Genomic DNA, 19,405 nt, shown 5'->3' on the forward strand with positions numbered 1-19,405 from the left:
TTGTAATTTAGATATATATTTTTAAGATGGAAAAATACGGTTTTACAAATACTAGAAACATTTAGTCTGTTTATTTGTTGGGTATTTGTTGAATATTTGTTAATTGAAGGGCTGCATTCTGTCAGCTCTTTTTTTCTGTTTGTCTTTGTACACATGCAGATATTAAGCCCAGGAAAAAAATTTACACAATCTGTCACTGGAGCGGTACCCATTTAAAAGCTACTAAAATTTACCATTTAGGCACTAATATGTAACTTTAAAGAACTAATATGCTCCCTTTAGCAGTAAATAAGTACAATTTAGAAAGTATTTAGAAAGTGTGCCACCCCATTGACAGTTTTTGTACCTTTTTTTTGAGAGTGCGTGAGCAGTTTTGAGACAAGCTGCTATACAGTATGTCAAGTTACATGTAGTTTAACTGTAAAAACTATTTTGAAACCCCTGCATTGTGATCTATTTTGTCAACACATTAGATTTGTTCAAATGGGGTCTACTGGACCATAATTATACAGGGGTTTCTTAAGACCAACCAGACTAACCAGTAACAATGTTTCATGTGTTCTTCAGATGTTAGAACCGTTTGTTTTGTCTAGCAGTGTGAATTTGGTTCATGCTGTTTAATGCATTTTGTTTAGAGCTGTGCCAGTCACTTCTGGACATGCTCAGATCATTTATTAACACTTTCATGCTGACTGTGTTTGATAAGAAAATTTGAGGACACAACATTTAAAAGTGGAAACAAAATGTGAAATGTCTGTATATCTATTTTTTTTATAAATTGAGCGTGGTACCACAAAGCTGACAACAATTTCTTCCTGACATCTGTGTCAAGTTTGCATTTAACAGTGTGTCATTCATAGCAAACAAACTCATCATGCAAACAGGAGGTGGTCTTGGCATCTCTCACAAGGCTCTTTATAGCAGATGAACTATACTTCCCTGTTAAAGCCTGCATATGCAAATCATCGTCACAACACCAGCACCACTCCATAGGAGTGATCAACATGTGTGTTGTTTGCGTTATTCGTTTATTTGTCTGATACTCTTAGCTGTTTACTCTTTTAAACTGTTTTAATGTTACTGTCTTTATACACACAAGCTTTTGAGTTAGATTATCTTTCAACTCCATGTCAGCACTTTAGGCATGGCTGACAGCTTTTGTAACATCTCTGAGCATAATGGAGGAGGGATCTGTAGCCTTTTAAGTTGTGCATGATGCGAGAGCGTGGTAAAAAAAAGTAAAAAGTCGTTGATGTGTTGCTATACCAACACGCTCGTAACATTCAAAGACTTTTTGCATGCTTTGTCTCATTTACTGTTGCTCATTATTCTTTTCTTGTGTGAACTAATTTAGTTCATGAATTTTGAGTTCTTCATCATAATTGTTTAATGTGCTAAACAAACTAAAATGTCAGCATTTATTTTAAATGAGCAATTATTAGTTAATAGTGACAACAACAAAACAACTTATCACTATCAGTCTGACTTTTAATATCTCTAGTATCATGACAGATTTTGCTACTGATAATATACCGGCTGTATTTTATTATTTATTATTTTTATTTTGCATTTGTCCTGTATAGTTATTTATTGAAGTAGACATTTTTATGACTAACCTTTTCAACATTTTGCTCTACTATAGAGGGTAGACAGTGAAATAGAATGTTTGTTTTGTCAATTGTGCACATCTGTTCAGTTTTGCTGAAGAAGTGTTAAATGTGAAGATTCTATTTAAAGTAGCCTCTTCACCAAACTTAACCTTTAACTCCAGACCACAACAGTCTATCACGCAATCCTAACCCACCCACACGCCATCTTCTCTGCTGCTTTCTTCGATATCAGGTCATGGTATAAGCATTAGCTCTACTGGATTACACACACACACACACACACACACACACACACATATACACATACAATTCAGCCCCTTAAGACACGAGTGTCATCTGGTGCAGTTGTGTGTGTTTTGGTTGGAGGACAAACAGATTAAAATGTTTGGTGAAGTGACAATTTAAGATGTGCAGAAATGTATTGCGTCTCATTCACTCTAGTCACTGTGCAGACTAGAGTTATTCAGTTTGTCACAATTTGTTTCAGCAATGACAGTGTATGAGCGTGAAATGGTTATAGGCAACACAGTGACTTCTGGTCTGTGTGCGTGTTTGCTTGACTTTGAGGGAAAAGTATTATATTGTGTGCTTTTGTCTCAGTGCATGATATTTAAATGAATCTCATGATCCTATAGATTGTAGGGGTCCAAGCCCATCCATGTTGTCATATGCAGGCCCACACAGAACCTGTGTCCACAGAATATAAGTCTCATATCTTGCCATTGTTAACTTGTTACTTTACTCAAAGCAGACAAAAACCTCTTATAAATAATAACAACAATAATAATAAAAATAAAAGTAATATTTTTTCTTAAACAGCCATAAGATCAGATATCTGATCAGATGAATGTGTAATATGGCACATTTGATTTTAGCTATATTTATTGTAATATCAGTAAGATAGTATGATACTGTACAGATCTTAAATAAATAATGTCAAGATATGAGACTTATAATTGTAAATTTAGTGGATTTAGCATGGTGTTTATTGCATGTTATAAATAATCGTACTCATAAATGTTATAACCACAAATAAGTAAGCTTTATAATGTATTATAATTGTTATGATTATTTATGAGATGAAACAACATAAGTTTTTTTTATAATGCATTATGCATTCATTATAATGCCTTAAGAATACCCTTATAATGTGTTATAAATATAGGCTTCATAGAAAGTTGTACCAAATTTTTCAGTGCACAAATATCGAGAATTATGGAAGATAACTAATGCCACTTTGAATTCGTCCATCCATCATTTCATTTAAAACCAGCTATAGAAATCATGCCAGAGTGAAAAGCTGTTATGCAATCACTTATCTAGCTGTATCTTATCTATTACTACTATTGTATTTACACTTTGACATGGAATCTGCTCAAATACATTTGAATTCAATGCAGCACTGTGGCAAGTTAATAATTGATTACTTTATTGAATACCATGTAATTAATAGGATATTCAATGATCTTCTTTACTTGAGAGATGTAGAGCATCAAACAATGGAATGCAATGCATTTGAGCTGGTTGCATTTAATTTTTTTGGAAATTATTCATAAAAAAGCTAATTTATGATCACTGTTTTTCAAAAGAAAATAAGTGAAATAAAATGCATTGCTTTTCGCTGTGGAATGATTTCAACAATGAAAAGCAATGCCAGTATATTGCATTTAACATTGATCCTATAATGTGCACTTCACTGAAGCATGAATTCTCTTCCGTAGGGAATAGTACAGAGAATAGAAACAAAATCTAGAAGTAAAAAGGTATTTTTTCAATGCACCATATAGAGAATGGAACAAATGGTGGAAGTTAGAGGGGGTTCAGGACTTCAGGAGGAGGAAGTCTGAGTAGAAGAGGCAGTCGGATATTCAAGGGTCGTCTTAGTAGTTGTCAGTATAGGCAGATTTAGTCTGAGAGGCAGTGTCAGCTTAGCAATCGACCAAACTTTTACATTGTGTGCTCATTATGACACATTTGAAGATCATTTACTGATGAAACGATGACGGTTATCTAATTAAACTTGCCTAGATAATTATGTGAAACAGCATGCCAGTTATTTCTGGGTCTTGCTTTGTTGGGGGAAAAAAACATCCAGCTTGAACAAACATCTTTCTTTTAATCTCAAGATTAACCTTTTATCATTAAATCATAAACCAGAAACTGCAGTATTACATGATACTGTACCTTTCAAAACTGGGGATCTTCCTCCTTATCAGGAATGTAACTTCAAAGATTAGAACAGAGAATGATAATAGAAAAACTAACTTTTAACAAAACACTTACATTGTGCACTCATTACAATATATTTGATGAAGATAAATTACCGTCTAAATAATGTATTTACTTGATTTACGTAAATATATGTTAAGATTGGTGATTTTTTGTTCACTTTGGTAGAGGAGTACCGTAACAGCACCAGACAAGTAGTGATCAGTATGGTTTGACGTTTGTTGAGAACCAGATGGAATCTTCTTGACAACCGTGCAAACTTAGTGTTGTAAACAGTCTTGCAGACTGAATATATCAGACTATTGAGTCAATTGAAATGTCTATGCAGTCAAGCAAACTGAAACAGTAAATTTCTGGGGGTGTGCCTCTGCTGTAGCCGACGGGAAGCAAGAAGCTTACATACAGTACACGAGGGAGGATCTGATGTCCATGGTTTATCGCGACCCTGTTGAGGATAAACATTTTCAAGAGGTCATTCATGAATTAAGACGCAGATCCTGTTTCCACGGATCAGATAAGCATAAATCTAAGAAAAGAGGATCCAGAGGGGGAGTGAAACAGCGGGTCAGATGACGAGGAAATAAACCTCCACTGTCAGTAATCATGTCGACCAGTTAAAAAATCAGCCAAGCCCTACGTTAAATGGATACACCACCATCAGAGCCGACAGAGATGAGGATAAATCACTTAAGTCGGTTGAAGGTGGTTTGTGCATCTTTGTTGATGATAAAATGGGCTGAGGATTTTTGCATCAGGGAGAAGATTTGCACCCCGGATTATGAAATTATTTTAGAATTTTCTATTTATTTGGCTAAATATATTGACTTAAGTTCTCAGTCAGAATATGGAAAAGGCAGCTGAAAGTTTAGCAGAGAGCTATGACTGCACTCTCTCCCGTTCTGCTGATCAGTCAGTTTTCTTTATTTTAGGAGATTTTAACACTTGTAGTTTGTCTGATTACCTACCCTTATTGCAGCAGTATGTGACCTTTCCAACTCCATCCACTTGCACCTTGGACCGTTATGGAAATGTTAACAAAGCATATAAAACTTTGTGTCGGCCACCTCTGGGACAGTCTGACCATAATGTTATTCATCTGCTACCTAAATATAGAAGTAAACTCAAGCAGCAAGCAGTCGTCACTAAGGACATTCAGGCATGGATGAATAACTCGAGCAGCTCCAAGACTGCTTTGATGATACAGACTGGGATTTGTTTTTTACTACTGGAAAGGATGTGAATGAAATAACATTTATACAATCTCAGCTTATATCAAAATCTCTTTTAAGGCAAGTCATGTCACATGGCGGCCATCTTTGAAACTCCTCTCGGGCATGCAAGTGCAGCTCCTATCTCTTTGAATGGGGAAACATTAAATTCTCTAAAACTGTTTGCCAAGCTTAAGATTAAATTTCATATTTGAAATCACCAATGAAATCTGAAAACAACTGTCTCATAAATGTTTCTTTTGCTCAAATGGCGTTAAAAAAGCGTATTTTTCAGGCTAGACCAGCCAGTGCGCATGAGCAATCCTTAAGCGCACGTCTCAGAACGCTGACTTCTAACTTCTAACGGCAGCTGCAGTGACGCGATAAATTTACCGATTAGCCATTGGCTCTTTTACTCAGAAGGCGGGGCTTTGTTCGATAGAGCGGCCATATTGAGCGTTGCATTTTCCCCCCATTCGAAACTATACGAGTGACACGTCTTGGGTATTCTATAAGCTTTGCTTATACAGTTTTGTGAGAAGAATGGGATTGGGACCAAAATGTTCTGAATTTTCCCTAATAACATTGTTAACATGGGTTAACAAAGATTTGAAAAGGTGTTTAAATGCTAAAAAGAGAGCATTTTGTAGTGGTGATCTTATTATGGTTAGAGAGTGTAAAAGAGTTGTTAGGGGTAAATTGAGGGAAGCTAAATTAAATGATTAGAATAAGATTGAGGGAGATGGCCACCTTGGAATTATAAAGTTCTATATGCATTCTGAGCGGTTTTGAGATATTGAGCTTCAAAGTTTTTTGCATTCCATATAACAAAAATGATATTGGGAACACTTCTCTTTTGTACATAAAAATGACAGAGACCGTAAATGTATTCTAAATGTACAATATCAAAATCCTCGATACAATATAAAAATGGGGATTTTTGGAACAGTTTGAATGCAGATGGAACCTAATAACCTTATAATTCTAAAATAAATAATTTTCCACTTGGAATTATAAGGCTCTATCTCGCAAAACATTAACTGAAGCTATAATTTTCAAGAAACAGTTTACTTATCATTTGTTTTAAAACATAACATTTGTTCTGTAACAATGTATTGACGTATGACAAAGGTAAATTTAATACTTTCTATGACATTTATTTCATATTTTAGGACAAATAATTTTTTTCTTGTTCAGGTTAAGCAGTGAAAGGCAGTGCTAAATAATTTGTCCTGCGCAGATGTTAATTTTAGGTAGGGATATGGTGGGTAATTAAACACATTATTGCAGGACCAGTTTAAGCAGCTACTGTAATACATCTGACCAGGACTTTATTCCACAGAAAGTGGGACAGGTAAAATGGCCTTTTAGAGATCAGTATGGCCGAGATAACATGGTAACGTTTAAAGACCCCATCAATTAAATTGTTGACTATTTGACCTTTAAGGCTTAATATTGTAAAATAAAAAAAATGGGAAGACTTTAAACTGCAAGAAAACAGACAATGCTTCAGCAAATTTGTTTCACAAAGTTTAGCCTTTAAATGCATGAATGTTTCGCCAATCATTACATACTGTATTGGTGTCTTTCGTGACACAGACCTATATATCTAACACGGGTGAATCTCTAACTGCTGCAATAGCGTAAAACTCTCCTGACATTTTAATAACAATTACAAAAGAATAAAATAAAGCATATTTCGTTACCTTTTTAAACTGGGAATGGTTCAATTTGAGCAGATGATTTTACCATCACTGTCATCATCAGACTGCACTTCTCCAGTACATTCAGCATCTGGCTCATACACGTGATCTCAAAACTATCATTTTCAACATCTTCAAACTATTCACCACATCCACCATCAAATGACAGATTGCGTACAGTAATTGCTCTGCAGTAAAGCCATTCATGCCCGTTCATTTTTTGCAGATGATGTTATTTATTTTATGCCTGCGGTAATTGTGAGTGAAATATCACATCATTGTGTATCAAACAGTGCCACTTTGAGGAATAAAGGTGAATTGCACTTATTGAGTCATCTGACGTTTAATTATTGTTGTGCAGGAAAAATATACTTACACTATTACATACTTCAGGCACTAGTGACCCTATTCACTTTTTACAAAAATAAAAAAACTACTGCAACTGAAATTATTTGATCATTTTTTGTTATATTGTTTAGAATGAATAGATTGAGGAATATTAAGAAGGTTGATGTTTGACTTTAAGAAATGAATGAAGGAGAGGGTAGTCAATGACGTCCCGGGTTGCTAAAGACCCGAAGTATGCATTTAAGGGATAATAATCATTGAAAAAATGTTTCACTGACTATATACAGGGGTGTGAAAAGGTTTTTGCCCCCTTCCTGTTTTTTTTTATGCCTTTCCAGACTGCTACATGTCAACTATTTTGTTCTGCTCTTGAATTTCTTTAGATCGCGGCATGATGTGTTGCGCTTTAAGCATACTTCACTTTGTCAGACAGGTTCTATTTAAGTGATTTCTTGATTCAACAGGTCTGGCAGTAATCAGGCCTGAGTGTGGCTAGTGAAACTGCATTTTGTATTTACTTGCATTATCTTTGTGTAATATTAAAATTTGTTTGATGATCTGAATCTTTTAAGTGACAAACATGCAAAAAAAAAAGAAATCAGGAAGGGGGCCAACACGTTTTCACACCACTGTATAATTAAAAATATTTTACAATTCGAAGTGCTGATTGGCTCACAGATAGAACATTATAGAACCATGTTAGAGTGCAATTTTGTAGATATAATATATATATTTTTTTAACTTAAAAAAAAAACATCACATAATGTAAATAATTTGGGTGGGGTGGTCTGAATATTATGATGGGTAGGAATGATAAAAGGTATAGTAATCCACCACTTACTATAACTATTAATGATATGAATAACGTTGTTAGAAGATTTGATACTGAGGTTAGCAGTCTTAATTGCGATAGTATTTGTCAGACCGTCCCATATTGCTCCCCTATGAATTTGTTGAGTTAGAAGTGGTTGCTTCCATTTATAAGATGGTGAAGGTGTTTGTGTCTGGTATTGCGGTGTGTTCAAAGACAAATTTCAACCATGGTTGACAATAAAGTTGTATTGCATTGTATAATAGTGTAATAGGTATGTATTCCTTTGTTTTAGAATGAAAAATAAAAATAAAAATACTTTTTGGCCAATTTTTGTGGTTTTAAAATCTGTGGTGTTGGCCAACAAACACTCGCCTGAAAATGTTCTATCTTTTATTATTTTTGCGGTATTGTTTGCATTTTGCACCTGTTACCAGATGCATTTTGTGTGTTATTTTTGGATTTTATTTTACAACATGGTCAGGTAAATGGCAGCATCAGAGATTCAGACAGCTTCAGAATGCAATGTCCATGTTTTGATGTTCACTGTAACGCACTGGTTTTTGTTTACATAAAAGATTCAAGTACATATGCTCTGTATTTACAGTAAAGAGACATTCACTTACTGGGAATCAGTTGGACAAAACCTGTTTGTGGTCTAATTATGGTGCACAATTGAACTAAAATTGTGCCACACAGAAATTTAAGGCCCCCCCTGTGATTTTCCACCAAAATAAAAGCTTAAACGTTTTAATGCTTAAAGACACTAAAACACTTAAATATTTAAGAAATAATTGACAGCGGGCTGTTGACTGTTTGTTTGACAACACATTTCTGATATTGCAAGAAATAACAAGTAACAGCACAGTTATTACAATAGTGATATTTTTCTGTCTTTAATTTTATTACTAGAGTTAATTAAAATGAATTATAATAAAAACGTATTATTTTATAATATTATATTTAAATTGCTTAGATTCCTAAAATCAACAGTGTGAGTGTAGTTGTGGCAAAGAAAAATGGCAAAGGCAAAGACACTTTTTCTGAAAAAAAGTACTCTGGACACTGAAAAGGACTGAGAAGGTTCTTGTAGAGGGTATATCCAAGTTTGAACACTCGTAAAGTAACTCTTTTTATTGCCATCAATGTGTGGTCTCTTTTCTTTTGCCTGGATGTTTTAGCAGCAGCAATATGAGATGATTTCATATTGAGATTAAATGTTTACGTGGTTCAAATCATTTGCAGTATATAACAAAATAATCACAATAAATTGTTTGGCCGAATCATGCAGCCCTAGTGTATCTGTACCCTGAACAATGTAAGAAAACTGTTGCAGAATTCTTGTACCTCTCTCTCTCTGGAGTGTCGTTGACCCTGTCTGTATGAGTTTTTGTGACTCAGAGCTAAAAATATCTGTACCTTTTGTGTTCTTTCTGAATTCATTTCATGCTCTTTAGTTTAATGAGTCAAGTTTCCAGTTACAAGTTGGTCTAACAACAACCTTACCTTACATGAGTCACCAAAACCTAACTGCCTGTCTCTCTCGCCCTCTCTTTCTCTGCTGACTTCAGCCCACAGGCCTCTGAGCGATATAATTGTTGAGTGTGTGTTGAACAGACCCTCCACGCTTTCTTTCTCTCTGTGCCTCCACCTCTCTGTTCCTCTGTTGGAGTGCAGTGATATAGTGTATATAGTACGAGAGTATGACAGTAGATGAAATATCAGCTCATTATATAAGACCAGTAGCACATTTTGGGATATTTGTGGCAGACAGACTAGCAGTTTGCATAAACATAAACTATCATAATATAATATGAAACATGACTGTTTTCTTATTAAAAACAAAGGTGGGTGCATTTGCATATAAAAATGGAATAGAATATTACAGCATATAAAAAGAAAACCGGAAAGGAAGGAGCAGATGGAAATAGCGAGGATATGCTCATAGTTCCATCTAAAGACCTAAGGTCACAGTAACTGAGATCTGTACTAATCTTTGTTTGGTCATTTTACTTTTATAGTCCTTCCTCTTTGCAAACTCTCTACTCTGAAAATATGTTAGAATTTGTATGTTACTGGTTTGGATTTAATCATGAACAGCTACAGTATAAGTGGATTATTACAATAGTGCACAATTTGCAATCTGTGTATTCGATTCAGTCAGACCCACCCCTACTTACTGTAAAGACCACACAACCACACAAGGCCTTGTAGTACATTTCTTGACCTTTTGTCAGCTCTTGAATACTGACCTCAATTTCCTTTCAGAGCACAGTTCACACGGTGGTACATAAGAATTGTCACCTGAAGACATTGGCACTGAAGACATAGACACAGATTTTACAGCAGCTATCATCTTCACATCTAATTATTCAGCAGATTTCTTTAGGAACTAAAGAGCATGTTTAGAAATCCTTAGCAACGAACTTAAATCACAAAGCATTTTTGAATTGCTTGGAGTAATAAATAATAAATGTTATTGAAAGGGGCTGCTCTGATCAGTAAGAGAGTACATCACAGACTTGGCAGTGTTATTATCATGCAAATGACAGTATAATATACTAGACATTCTCTTGTAGTCTCTTACAGTATACTTTTGTAGCCTTTATCCATTACATTATAAAAGATGCAGTAGCACTAGTGTCGTCCGCCAGGAAAGCACATGGCTGGCACTTTAAAATCGTACTTAAATGGACTGTGACAGTAGGCGCGTTTCCATTACAGATTTGCGCAAAACTTTGGCGATATTTTATTAATGTCGATAAAAAAGTATTGCAAAATGACGGCATTTCCATTAACCAATGTTATGCGACTAAAGCGTAAACTTTTGCCTCTCGCGATAAGTCATGGCAATGTATTTTGGTGGGATTTTGACAGATTTTGGCTATATTTATTCAAAGGAGGCGTATGCGTGTATCTTTACAGAAGCAGCACAGAGAGCCACTTCAGAAATGTGTGTGACACAGCAGGAATAAACACAAGCACTGAGTAGAGTGGCTGCAATCAGCTTCAGTGGCCGTATCAGAGCCACACTGCAACGCAGACGTATGCGGTGTAAATGGTCTTAGCATTAATGGTAGGGAAAGCCCCTTATACTGGAGAGAGGCCACATATGTGGTGTTTCTTGGAGGTTATAGTACATTGAAGAATGATCATATGACTTTTTACATACGCCATGTGACCTGTAAATGCGGGAAAAAAAAAGTTTCTGTTGCAGTTTTGCGAATTACTCCTTTTTCGCATTGCCTGAAAAACCACTTCAAGCGAGCGTAAAAACTTTTTTGCGATTATATTGAATCGAAATTGACGCATTTCCATTAGGTGTATTTTCAATTTCGCAATTTCAATTTGCGCAATTTGAAGGGTAATGGAAACGCGCCTAGTGTCATGGTTATATTCGTGGACTTCTGTTTATGGAAAATGCATATTTACATTATGAATTATTCTGCTCCTATCCTTTATTTGAATTACAGAATAATATGTCAAGTCGTGGTGTATTTCGACAAACAGTTACTCACTGGTGACCTTTAGCAGTGTGGGAATCTGATAGCAGGCCTGTGATCTCACATGGCTTATGAAACTTCAAGTTCAAGCAAGATCAAACTGTGGTGCTTGAGTTATGCACATCTTTTTTAAAAGGCTGTAGAAATGAATCCGCACACTTCCAGTGTTGCATAAACTCTGTAGTACTTAATTTGTCAGTTTTTCATTAGATTCCACTGTTTTTATTGCCTGTTTTTGAATATAGAGAACCTGTATAGTACACTGTTTCACAGCAAGAAGCATCTATCTCATTATATTATCCTATGTGGTTCATTTGAGAGTCATGTGAGTGGTCTTTTCATATGAAAATGTACTAAATAGAATAATTGATTATGAGCGTTAATCCCATTTTATTCATTAAGTGTTAATTAAGGCGCATCATACTGACAGCACAATAGAACAGGAGAGCAATAATTCTGACTTAATATATTTTGATCAGTAATTCTTGTTAGACAAATGGTAAGCAAGCATTGCTTATATTCACCGATTTTTGCCCAATGTATTGCATAGTCTACATAGATGCATTCACTATATTTGTTTTCATAGCCTTCAAATTGCATATTGTTTGGAGGACAACACTGGGCAATATGTAGTGAATAATATTTAGATTTTTATAATAATTGACAGATGAATCAATTATCAAAATAAGTAGTGAATATTGCTTTTTGAGTATTGATGCAGAATTCAGGCAAGGGTGTTAGTATTTGTGAGCCTGGTGGCCTGTTAGTTTTTTAGGTTGATTGAGGTTTAAAGAGAGGCTTCCTATAGAAATCCTTTTCAACTCACTGAAATTACAATTCTGTCCTCATTTACTCACTCTCATGTAGTTCCAAACCTGTATGACACTTTTTTTCTTCTTCTGAGGAACACAGAAGATTTAAAAGAAAAAGTCTGAAGTGTTTTGTTCATACAGTGAAAGTCAATGGGGTCTAGGCTTGCCGCGATAGACGGTGTTTTCGGTTATACCGGTGTTAAGCTACAACACCGGTTACGTCATTTGCCTACCGCGGCACCACCCCCCACCGTCATTTTGATTTTTTTATAGTAACAAAAATCATTTAGCCTAGTTCAGTTAGAGGACAGATACTTTTAAAAACTAAACGCTCAATGCAGCGTCCCGAACCGTGCGCAAACGACAGTGCACCACGGAGCAGGAGTCAAATTTTATTTATCACGTGAGGAGAGTGAGTCGAGCTGACTGACATGAGTGAAGTGAGAAAGACAAGACAATGGCAGAAGATTGTTTAGAAAGGAAATGCAAAGGCACCTGTTTGGCAATATTTTAGATTTTGAAAAGCCTATTGACTGGAAGTTTTTTTTAAACATTCGTTTCTTATTTATTTGGTTCCAAAGTGTTTGCCGATTTACTTTATTTAAACTTTGTGTAGTTTATTTATTTTATTTTACATCAAGGTGTATATGCCGTGCCGCCAAGCTTTCTTATTCGTTTTGATAATAAACATTCTATGTTTCTTATTTATTTAGTGAAGTGAGAAAGACAAGACAATGGCAGAAGATTGTTTAGAAAGGAAATGCAAAGGCACCTGTTTGGCAATATTTTAGATTTTGAAAAGCCTATTGACTGGAAGTTTTTTTTAAACATTCGTTTCTTATTTATTTGGTTCCAAAGTGTTTGCCGATTTACTTTATTTAAACTTTGTGTAGTTTATTTATTTTATTTTACATCAAGGTGTATATGCCGTGCCGCCAAGCTTTCTTATTCGTTTTGATAATAAACATTCTATGTTTCTTATTTATTTGGTTCCACAGTGTTTGCTGATTTTCAGTTTTATGTACCCATTTAAACTTTGTGTAGCCCAAGTAATTTATTTTATTAGGCATTTATGGTGTATTTGTATTAGTTTTGTTAACAAAAGTTCTGAGTTTGACGTTGAATCTGAACTGAATCAACGCCGAATTGCCGCTAATTTGAAAGTGAAAGTAAAACACGCACGGCACTTTTACAAGCAATTTGAAAGCGAAGAAAAGACAGTGTTACCAGTGTTGTCACACGTCAATTAACCGGTGGGAAAATTTCCTGACCATCACAACCCTAATGGGGTCCAGTGTTGTTTTGGACCCTAGTAAATTTTCATTTTTGGGTGAACTGTCCCTTTAATTGCACTGTCAAGAAGTCTCTCTGTGGAATCCGAGAGAGTGGAGATTGGAGAGTGAGATTGGAGATGACTTCTATAAATATCGCCGTCAGATAACGTTACCTGAGTGCAGTCAGGTATATCATGACCACATTATACTCCTGAATCAATTGTGATCGTATGTCATCCAGCTACGTAGCATTGTTGATTAAAGGAGGTTTCATTTGCTTAGTTACAATTCAGACCGATACTTGGATGCAGAGGATTTAGATGCTTAGTGCCTGTGATTTTCTTCAGCTTCATCTGAGCTGCTAAACAAGTCACACAGGTGTGGAGAATAGAGTTGATTGGCATTGAATAGCACTGAATAGAGCTGATTGGAGTGATTCGTGGTGGTCTAATATCATTTTTATTTCACAAAATGTCAAAGGAACAGCACTGCATTTGTGGAGACAGTCAGACCAGATTTTTTCATGTATGTTGTAGGCTGTGTATTGTGTGTGCTGACCGACTCGCTCTTGCACCCACAGTGTCCTCTGGGGAAGACATCAGTCGTGGCGTATAGCATCTTCTCTTAACACTGAGTCCAATGGATACATTGTTTGGCCTACGTTTCAGACGGAAAGCCTGTGAGCCAAGTGGACCCAGGCTCTCCAGCGTGTCACTTGCAGCGAGTAAAGCACGCCGGCGCTCCAGCGTGGGCCTGCCGTCAGCAGGCCTGGCTCAGAGACGCAGGTCTAGCACTCAGCTCCAAACCAGCAACGTGCAGGTGGGGGTCTTACACCGCAGAAGAGGACACTTCACCAGGAGGAGGTCGAGCGGTGCAACAGCCTGCCTGACCCCACGGTTCGCTATACGACGAAGACAGGCTGCCAAACACCATAGCATTCACGCCCAGCTCCTTGGACCATCGCTGCTCTTGGCTAGCGTGGTGCAAATGAGTGAAGATCATGAAACTGAGAATAAGAGTGCAGAAGAATACTCCTCTCTCTCTGATAGTGACTGTAGCCAGGAGGAGCACAAGCAAGCAGGGATGGACTTAGAGTTGGAGTCTGATAAGTGTATGACGTGGTTGGCTCAGGGTTTGATGCCAGGAGAAAGTATTCAGCCCCGTCCCCTCATCCGTGCCCCACGTTGCCTGAGGCGAAAGTCCTCACACCTACTTCCTGCTGAAGCCATTTACCGGAGCCCAGGCTCTTATGGGCTGTATGGCCGTTACCGTAGGACCAGTCAGGCACAGGGCCTGTCTAATGTAGGTGGATTGTGGGCAGGGAGGCGAAATTCTCTTGCAGGTCCAGGATCAGTTTCACTGTACAGGACGAGCTCCTCTTGCTGGCCAGATCTCAGTCTTTCACACACACGGCAGGGAATTTACTACAACCCACAGATTGACACATGGAGTGCATTCCTCTCGTATGTAGAGCCCTAACTACAGCTGTATGTCTTAGTATGTGTGTGCTTGTAATGTTTTCACCGAAAGCTATTTGGACTTTGCAGTCACATTTTAATGCCATATGTGAGAGTATATATGTCCCTTTTCAAACTTTGGGGAGAATTTTTTTTCCCTCAGCACTACATAATTACTACTCCAAAGTAAATAACCTTAATACTAGCCTTACTGTAAATCAAGCACTCCAACAGTATGTGTAAGAAATATGATTGGTGGAGCAGTGGGATTATTTTATGAGTGTCAGTTTGGCAGCTAAACACAAAGGTTCAATGTTTCTGTTTCTCTTTTCTTTTTATTCTCTCCTTTCACTTTTTCAAATTGATCTCACTTCTCCCGAGGTGTTTTTTGTGTGTTTTTTTTAATTCTTTTAATGGTTTACATGTGACGCACACTGTTAAAACAACAGTAATTTGAATGTTTTGTTTTGTTTGAAACTTTTACTGTCCTTCTTTGTGTATGTGTACATCCGGGCTATACATTGAGTTTCTGTTTATCATTTTTGCTTGATGTTTTATGGGACCTGTCTATTTTGTGTTTGTCTGTAGAAAGGCCATTGCCAAGTCCGGTCTCCAGCACCTGTCATGCCAGCCCAGTGCTGCAGTGTTGGCTAAGGGGGAAACCGACAGAGAAATACGCAGCACAGTGGACTGGAGTGTGAGTAACACAAACCCAAATAATCTAGACTTCAGATCTCTAATCATTGTACTCTTGATAGAGCTACAGTTTCTTTCTCTGGTTTCACATTTAATTTGATGCATTGTATTTTGAGCAGGAATCAGCTCTGTACGGAGAGCACATCTGGTTCGAGACTAATGTCTCTGGGGACTTCTGTTACGTCGGAGAACAGCACTGTTACGCCAAGTCCCTGGTGAGTCTGTGTTCTATAGGAATGCCAGCATAAGTCCCTCTTTACAAAAGAGAGATAACCGAGTGAGTAAACAGAGGAGAGTAAATAGCTGGACGAAAGTGAGAAATTCCAGATTAGAGAGAATACAGGATGGTAATATACTGGAGAATCTAGAGTATATGATGGAGGATATAGAAATAGATGGATGGTAAAGGGGGAAATAAGAGAGAATCTCTCAATTGCACATTTCTCTTTTTCGCTCATATTTTCTCTCTTAGCGTAATGGTGCCCCCTGGTAGCGAGTTTACAAAATGCATTGCATAATTTCTATTTTTCAAATTATGGGCACTAAATCATTATGATTTAGTTCTTGATTGTTAATTTTGCGTCAAGTGAAGATCACCTCAGTCAGAGCAAATCTAATGTCTCTTTTTCCTGTTTTTCACAGCAAAAGTCTGTTGCTCGGAAAAAATGTGCCGCTTGCAAGATCGTAGTTCACTCCATCTGCATTGAACAGCTGGAAAAGGTGAGTGTCGTTACCAGTGGCAGGTAGAGGTAGAGACATGATCTGACACTGCATCACAGACCATACGTGTTCCTCCCTTCAGTTATTGGACTGGAATGCTCTGCCTCAAGGGGAGGGGCTTGATGAGGTGCCTCTCAAAGACCCATCATTCAGAGTGAGAAACTCTCTAGCTTTTTCTCCGACTCGGCTGGGGCTAATGGATCACTCACACATCTGATCTTAGTAAAGACTGGTGACTGTCTGGCCTGATAAACCTAGAACAGCTAAATAACAGAGTCCCGTTAACATCTGGTGCCACTTTAGCTCTCAGTCCATCCAGCCTGTGAAGGGGGCATTCAAATGTTTTTTTTTTTCAACTTAATTGGTTTGAAGTTAAGACAAAATCTGGTTTAACCATGCAATTCAGAAAGGTTTTCTTGCCAGACATATTCCGTTTCTTATTAGTAGGGGTGCTCCGATCAGGATTTTTGAGGCGATCATAGAAAGCAGTATCTGCCGATACCGATCACCGATACCGATCTTTTTAATGCCTTCTTTTTATCATTTATAACTATTTATAGTGATACCCCAATCAGGATTTTTAGACATTTATTCAGGCCTGAATTTCATTTTTGAAAATGGGGGGAATTCCCCTCTTAGGTGACATGTCCCTTTTCAAACTTTGGGGAGAATTTTTTTTCCCTCAGCACTACATAATTACTACTCCAAAGTAAATAACCTTAATACTAGCCTTACTGTAAATCAAGCACTCCAACAGTATGTGTAAGAAATATGATTGGTGGAGCAGTGGGATTATTTTATTTGTGTCAGTTTGGCAGCTAAACACAAAGGTTCAATGTTTCTGTTTCTCTTTTCTTTTTATTCTCTCCTTTCACTTTTTCAAATTGATCTCACTTCTCCCGAGGTGTTTTTTGTGTGTTTTTTTTTATTCTTTTAATGGTTTACATGTGACGCACACTGTTAAAACAACAGTAATTTGAATGTTTTGTTTTGTTTGAAACTTTTACTGTCCTTCTTTGTGTATGTGTACATCCGGGCTATACATTGAGTTTCTGTTTATCATTTTTGCTTGATGTTTTATGGGACCTGTCTATTTTGTGTTTGTCTGTAGAAAGGCCATTGCCAAGTCCGGTCTCCAGCACCTGTCATGCCAGCCCAGTGCTGCAGTGTTGGCTAAGGGGGAAACCGACAGAGAAATACGCAGCACAGTGGACTGGAGTGTGAGTAACACAAACCCAAATAATCTAGACTTCAGATCTCTAATCATTGTACTCTTGATAGAGCTACAGTTTCTTTCTCTGGTTTCACATTTAATTTGATGCATTGTATTTTGAGCAGGAATCAGCTCTGTACGGAGAGCACATCTGGTTTGAGACGAATGTCTCTGGGGACTTCTGTTACGTCGGAGAACAGCACTGTTACGCCAAGTCCCTGGTGAGTCTGTGTTCTATAGGAATGCCAGCATAAGTCCCTCTTTACAAAAGAGAGATAACCGAGTGAGTAAACAGAGGAGAGTAAATAGCTGGACGAAAGTGAGAAATTCCAGATTAGAGAGAATACAGGATGGTAATATACTGGAGAATCTAGAGTATATGATGGAGGATATAGAAATAGATGGATGGTAAAGGGGGAAATAAGAGAGAATCTCTCAATTGCACATTTCTCTTTTTCGCTCATATTTTCTCTCTTAGCGTAATGCTGCCCCCTGGTGGCTAGTTTACAAAATGCATTGCATAATTTCTATTTTTCAAATTATGGGCACTAAATCATTATGATTTAGTTCTTGATTGTTAATTTTGCGTCAAGTGAAGATCACCTCAGTCAGAGCAAATCTAATGTCTCTTTTTCCTGTTTTTCACAGCAAAAGTCTGTTGCTCGGAAAAAATGTGCCGCTTGCAAGATCGTAGTTCACTCCATCTGCATTGAACAGCTGGAAAAGGTGAGTGTCGTTACCAGTGGCAGGTAGAGGTAGAGACATGATCTGACACTGCATCACAGACCATACGTGTTCCTCCCTTCAGTTATTGGACTGGAATGCTCCACCTCAAGGGGAGGGGCTTGATGAGGTGCCTCTCAAAGACCCATCATTCAGAGTGAGAAACCCTCTAGCTTTTTCTCAGACTCCGCTGGGGATAATGGATCATTCACACATCTGATCTTAGTAAAGAGTGGTGACTGTCTGGCCTGATAAACCTAGAACAGCTAAATAACAGAGTCCCGTTAACATCTGGTGCCACTTTAGCTCTCAGTCCATCCAGCCTGTGAAGGGGGCATCCAAAACTCTTTTTGATAACTTGATTGGTTTGAAGTTAAGTTTGGTTTTAACCATATAATGCAGAAAGGTTTTCTTGCCAGACACACTCTTTTTCTTATTTTCTTATTAGTACCTTAATCACTATCAATGCGATTGGGCAAGTCAGTGTCGGGTTGTTGGTGGAGTTTTATTTTACCCATGAGGCACAGATTCTGTGTGCTCGGTATTGAATTGGGCTGGTGTCTTCAACAGTTTGTGACTGGTATGTGGGGCTGATTGTGGTGAAATGATGCTTGATCAGGGATGATTTTAATCATACTTCTCACTAATCAGTCTAATAAACTCAGAGAAGATGTAGAGGCAAATGGTGCATGTGGTTTTTGTTCTGTTCTCATATACTCTTTATAAAATTCCAAAGTTTATTTTTCCCTCTGTAGAAGTATTGAGCTCAGTTAGGAATCTCCAAATCTGAGCATGTTTTCTGGAAAACAATCCAGCATTTTGTGGTTTTGATGAGCTACTAATTGTTTCATTGTTGGGGTTTAAAGGTGCCATAGAATGGAAAACTGTATTCACCTTGGCCTAGTTGAATAATAACAGTTCTGTACATGGAAATGACATACTGTGAGCCTCAAACACCATTGTTTCCTCCTTCTTATATAAATCTCGTGCATGCAAAAGACCACTGAAACATAGGTGAATCAGAACATAGCACCGACTGTGACATTACAGTCGGGATCACTAATAGTTACGCCCCCAACATTTGCATATACCCGCCCA

At 37.3% G+C, this 19,405-nt stretch overlaps 1 protein-coding gene across 1 annotated transcript in view; it reads left to right on the plus strand.

Moving 5' to 3' along the window:
* The window catches only part of LOC107554592 (diacylglycerol kinase zeta-like), an 86,713-nt gene that overhangs the window by 11,043 nt on the left and 56,265 nt on the right, over window positions 1–19,405 (plus strand). Inside the window, exons 2-6 of the mRNA XM_016237154.1 lie at window positions 14,079–14,961; window positions 15,544–15,652; window positions 15,771–15,866; window positions 16,294–16,371; window positions 18,393–18,464. Coding sequence (XP_016092640.1) covers window positions 14,138–14,961; window positions 15,544–15,652; window positions 15,771–15,866; window positions 16,294–16,371; window positions 18,393–18,464 — 1,179 coding nt within the window. The 5' untranslated portion in view covers window positions 14,079–14,137. The remainder of the gene's footprint in view (window positions 1–14,078; window positions 14,962–15,543; window positions 15,653–15,770; window positions 15,867–16,293; window positions 16,372–18,392; window positions 18,465–19,405) is intronic.

This window comes from Sinocyclocheilus grahami, unplaced genomic scaffold (assembly GCF_001515645.1).
Source record: "Sinocyclocheilus grahami isolate Dianchi unplaced genomic scaffold, SAMN03320097.WGS_v1.1 scaffold508.1, whole genome shotgun sequence".
NCBI classification, from domain to species: Eukaryota; Metazoa; Chordata; class Actinopteri; order Cypriniformes; family Cyprinidae; genus Sinocyclocheilus; species Sinocyclocheilus grahami.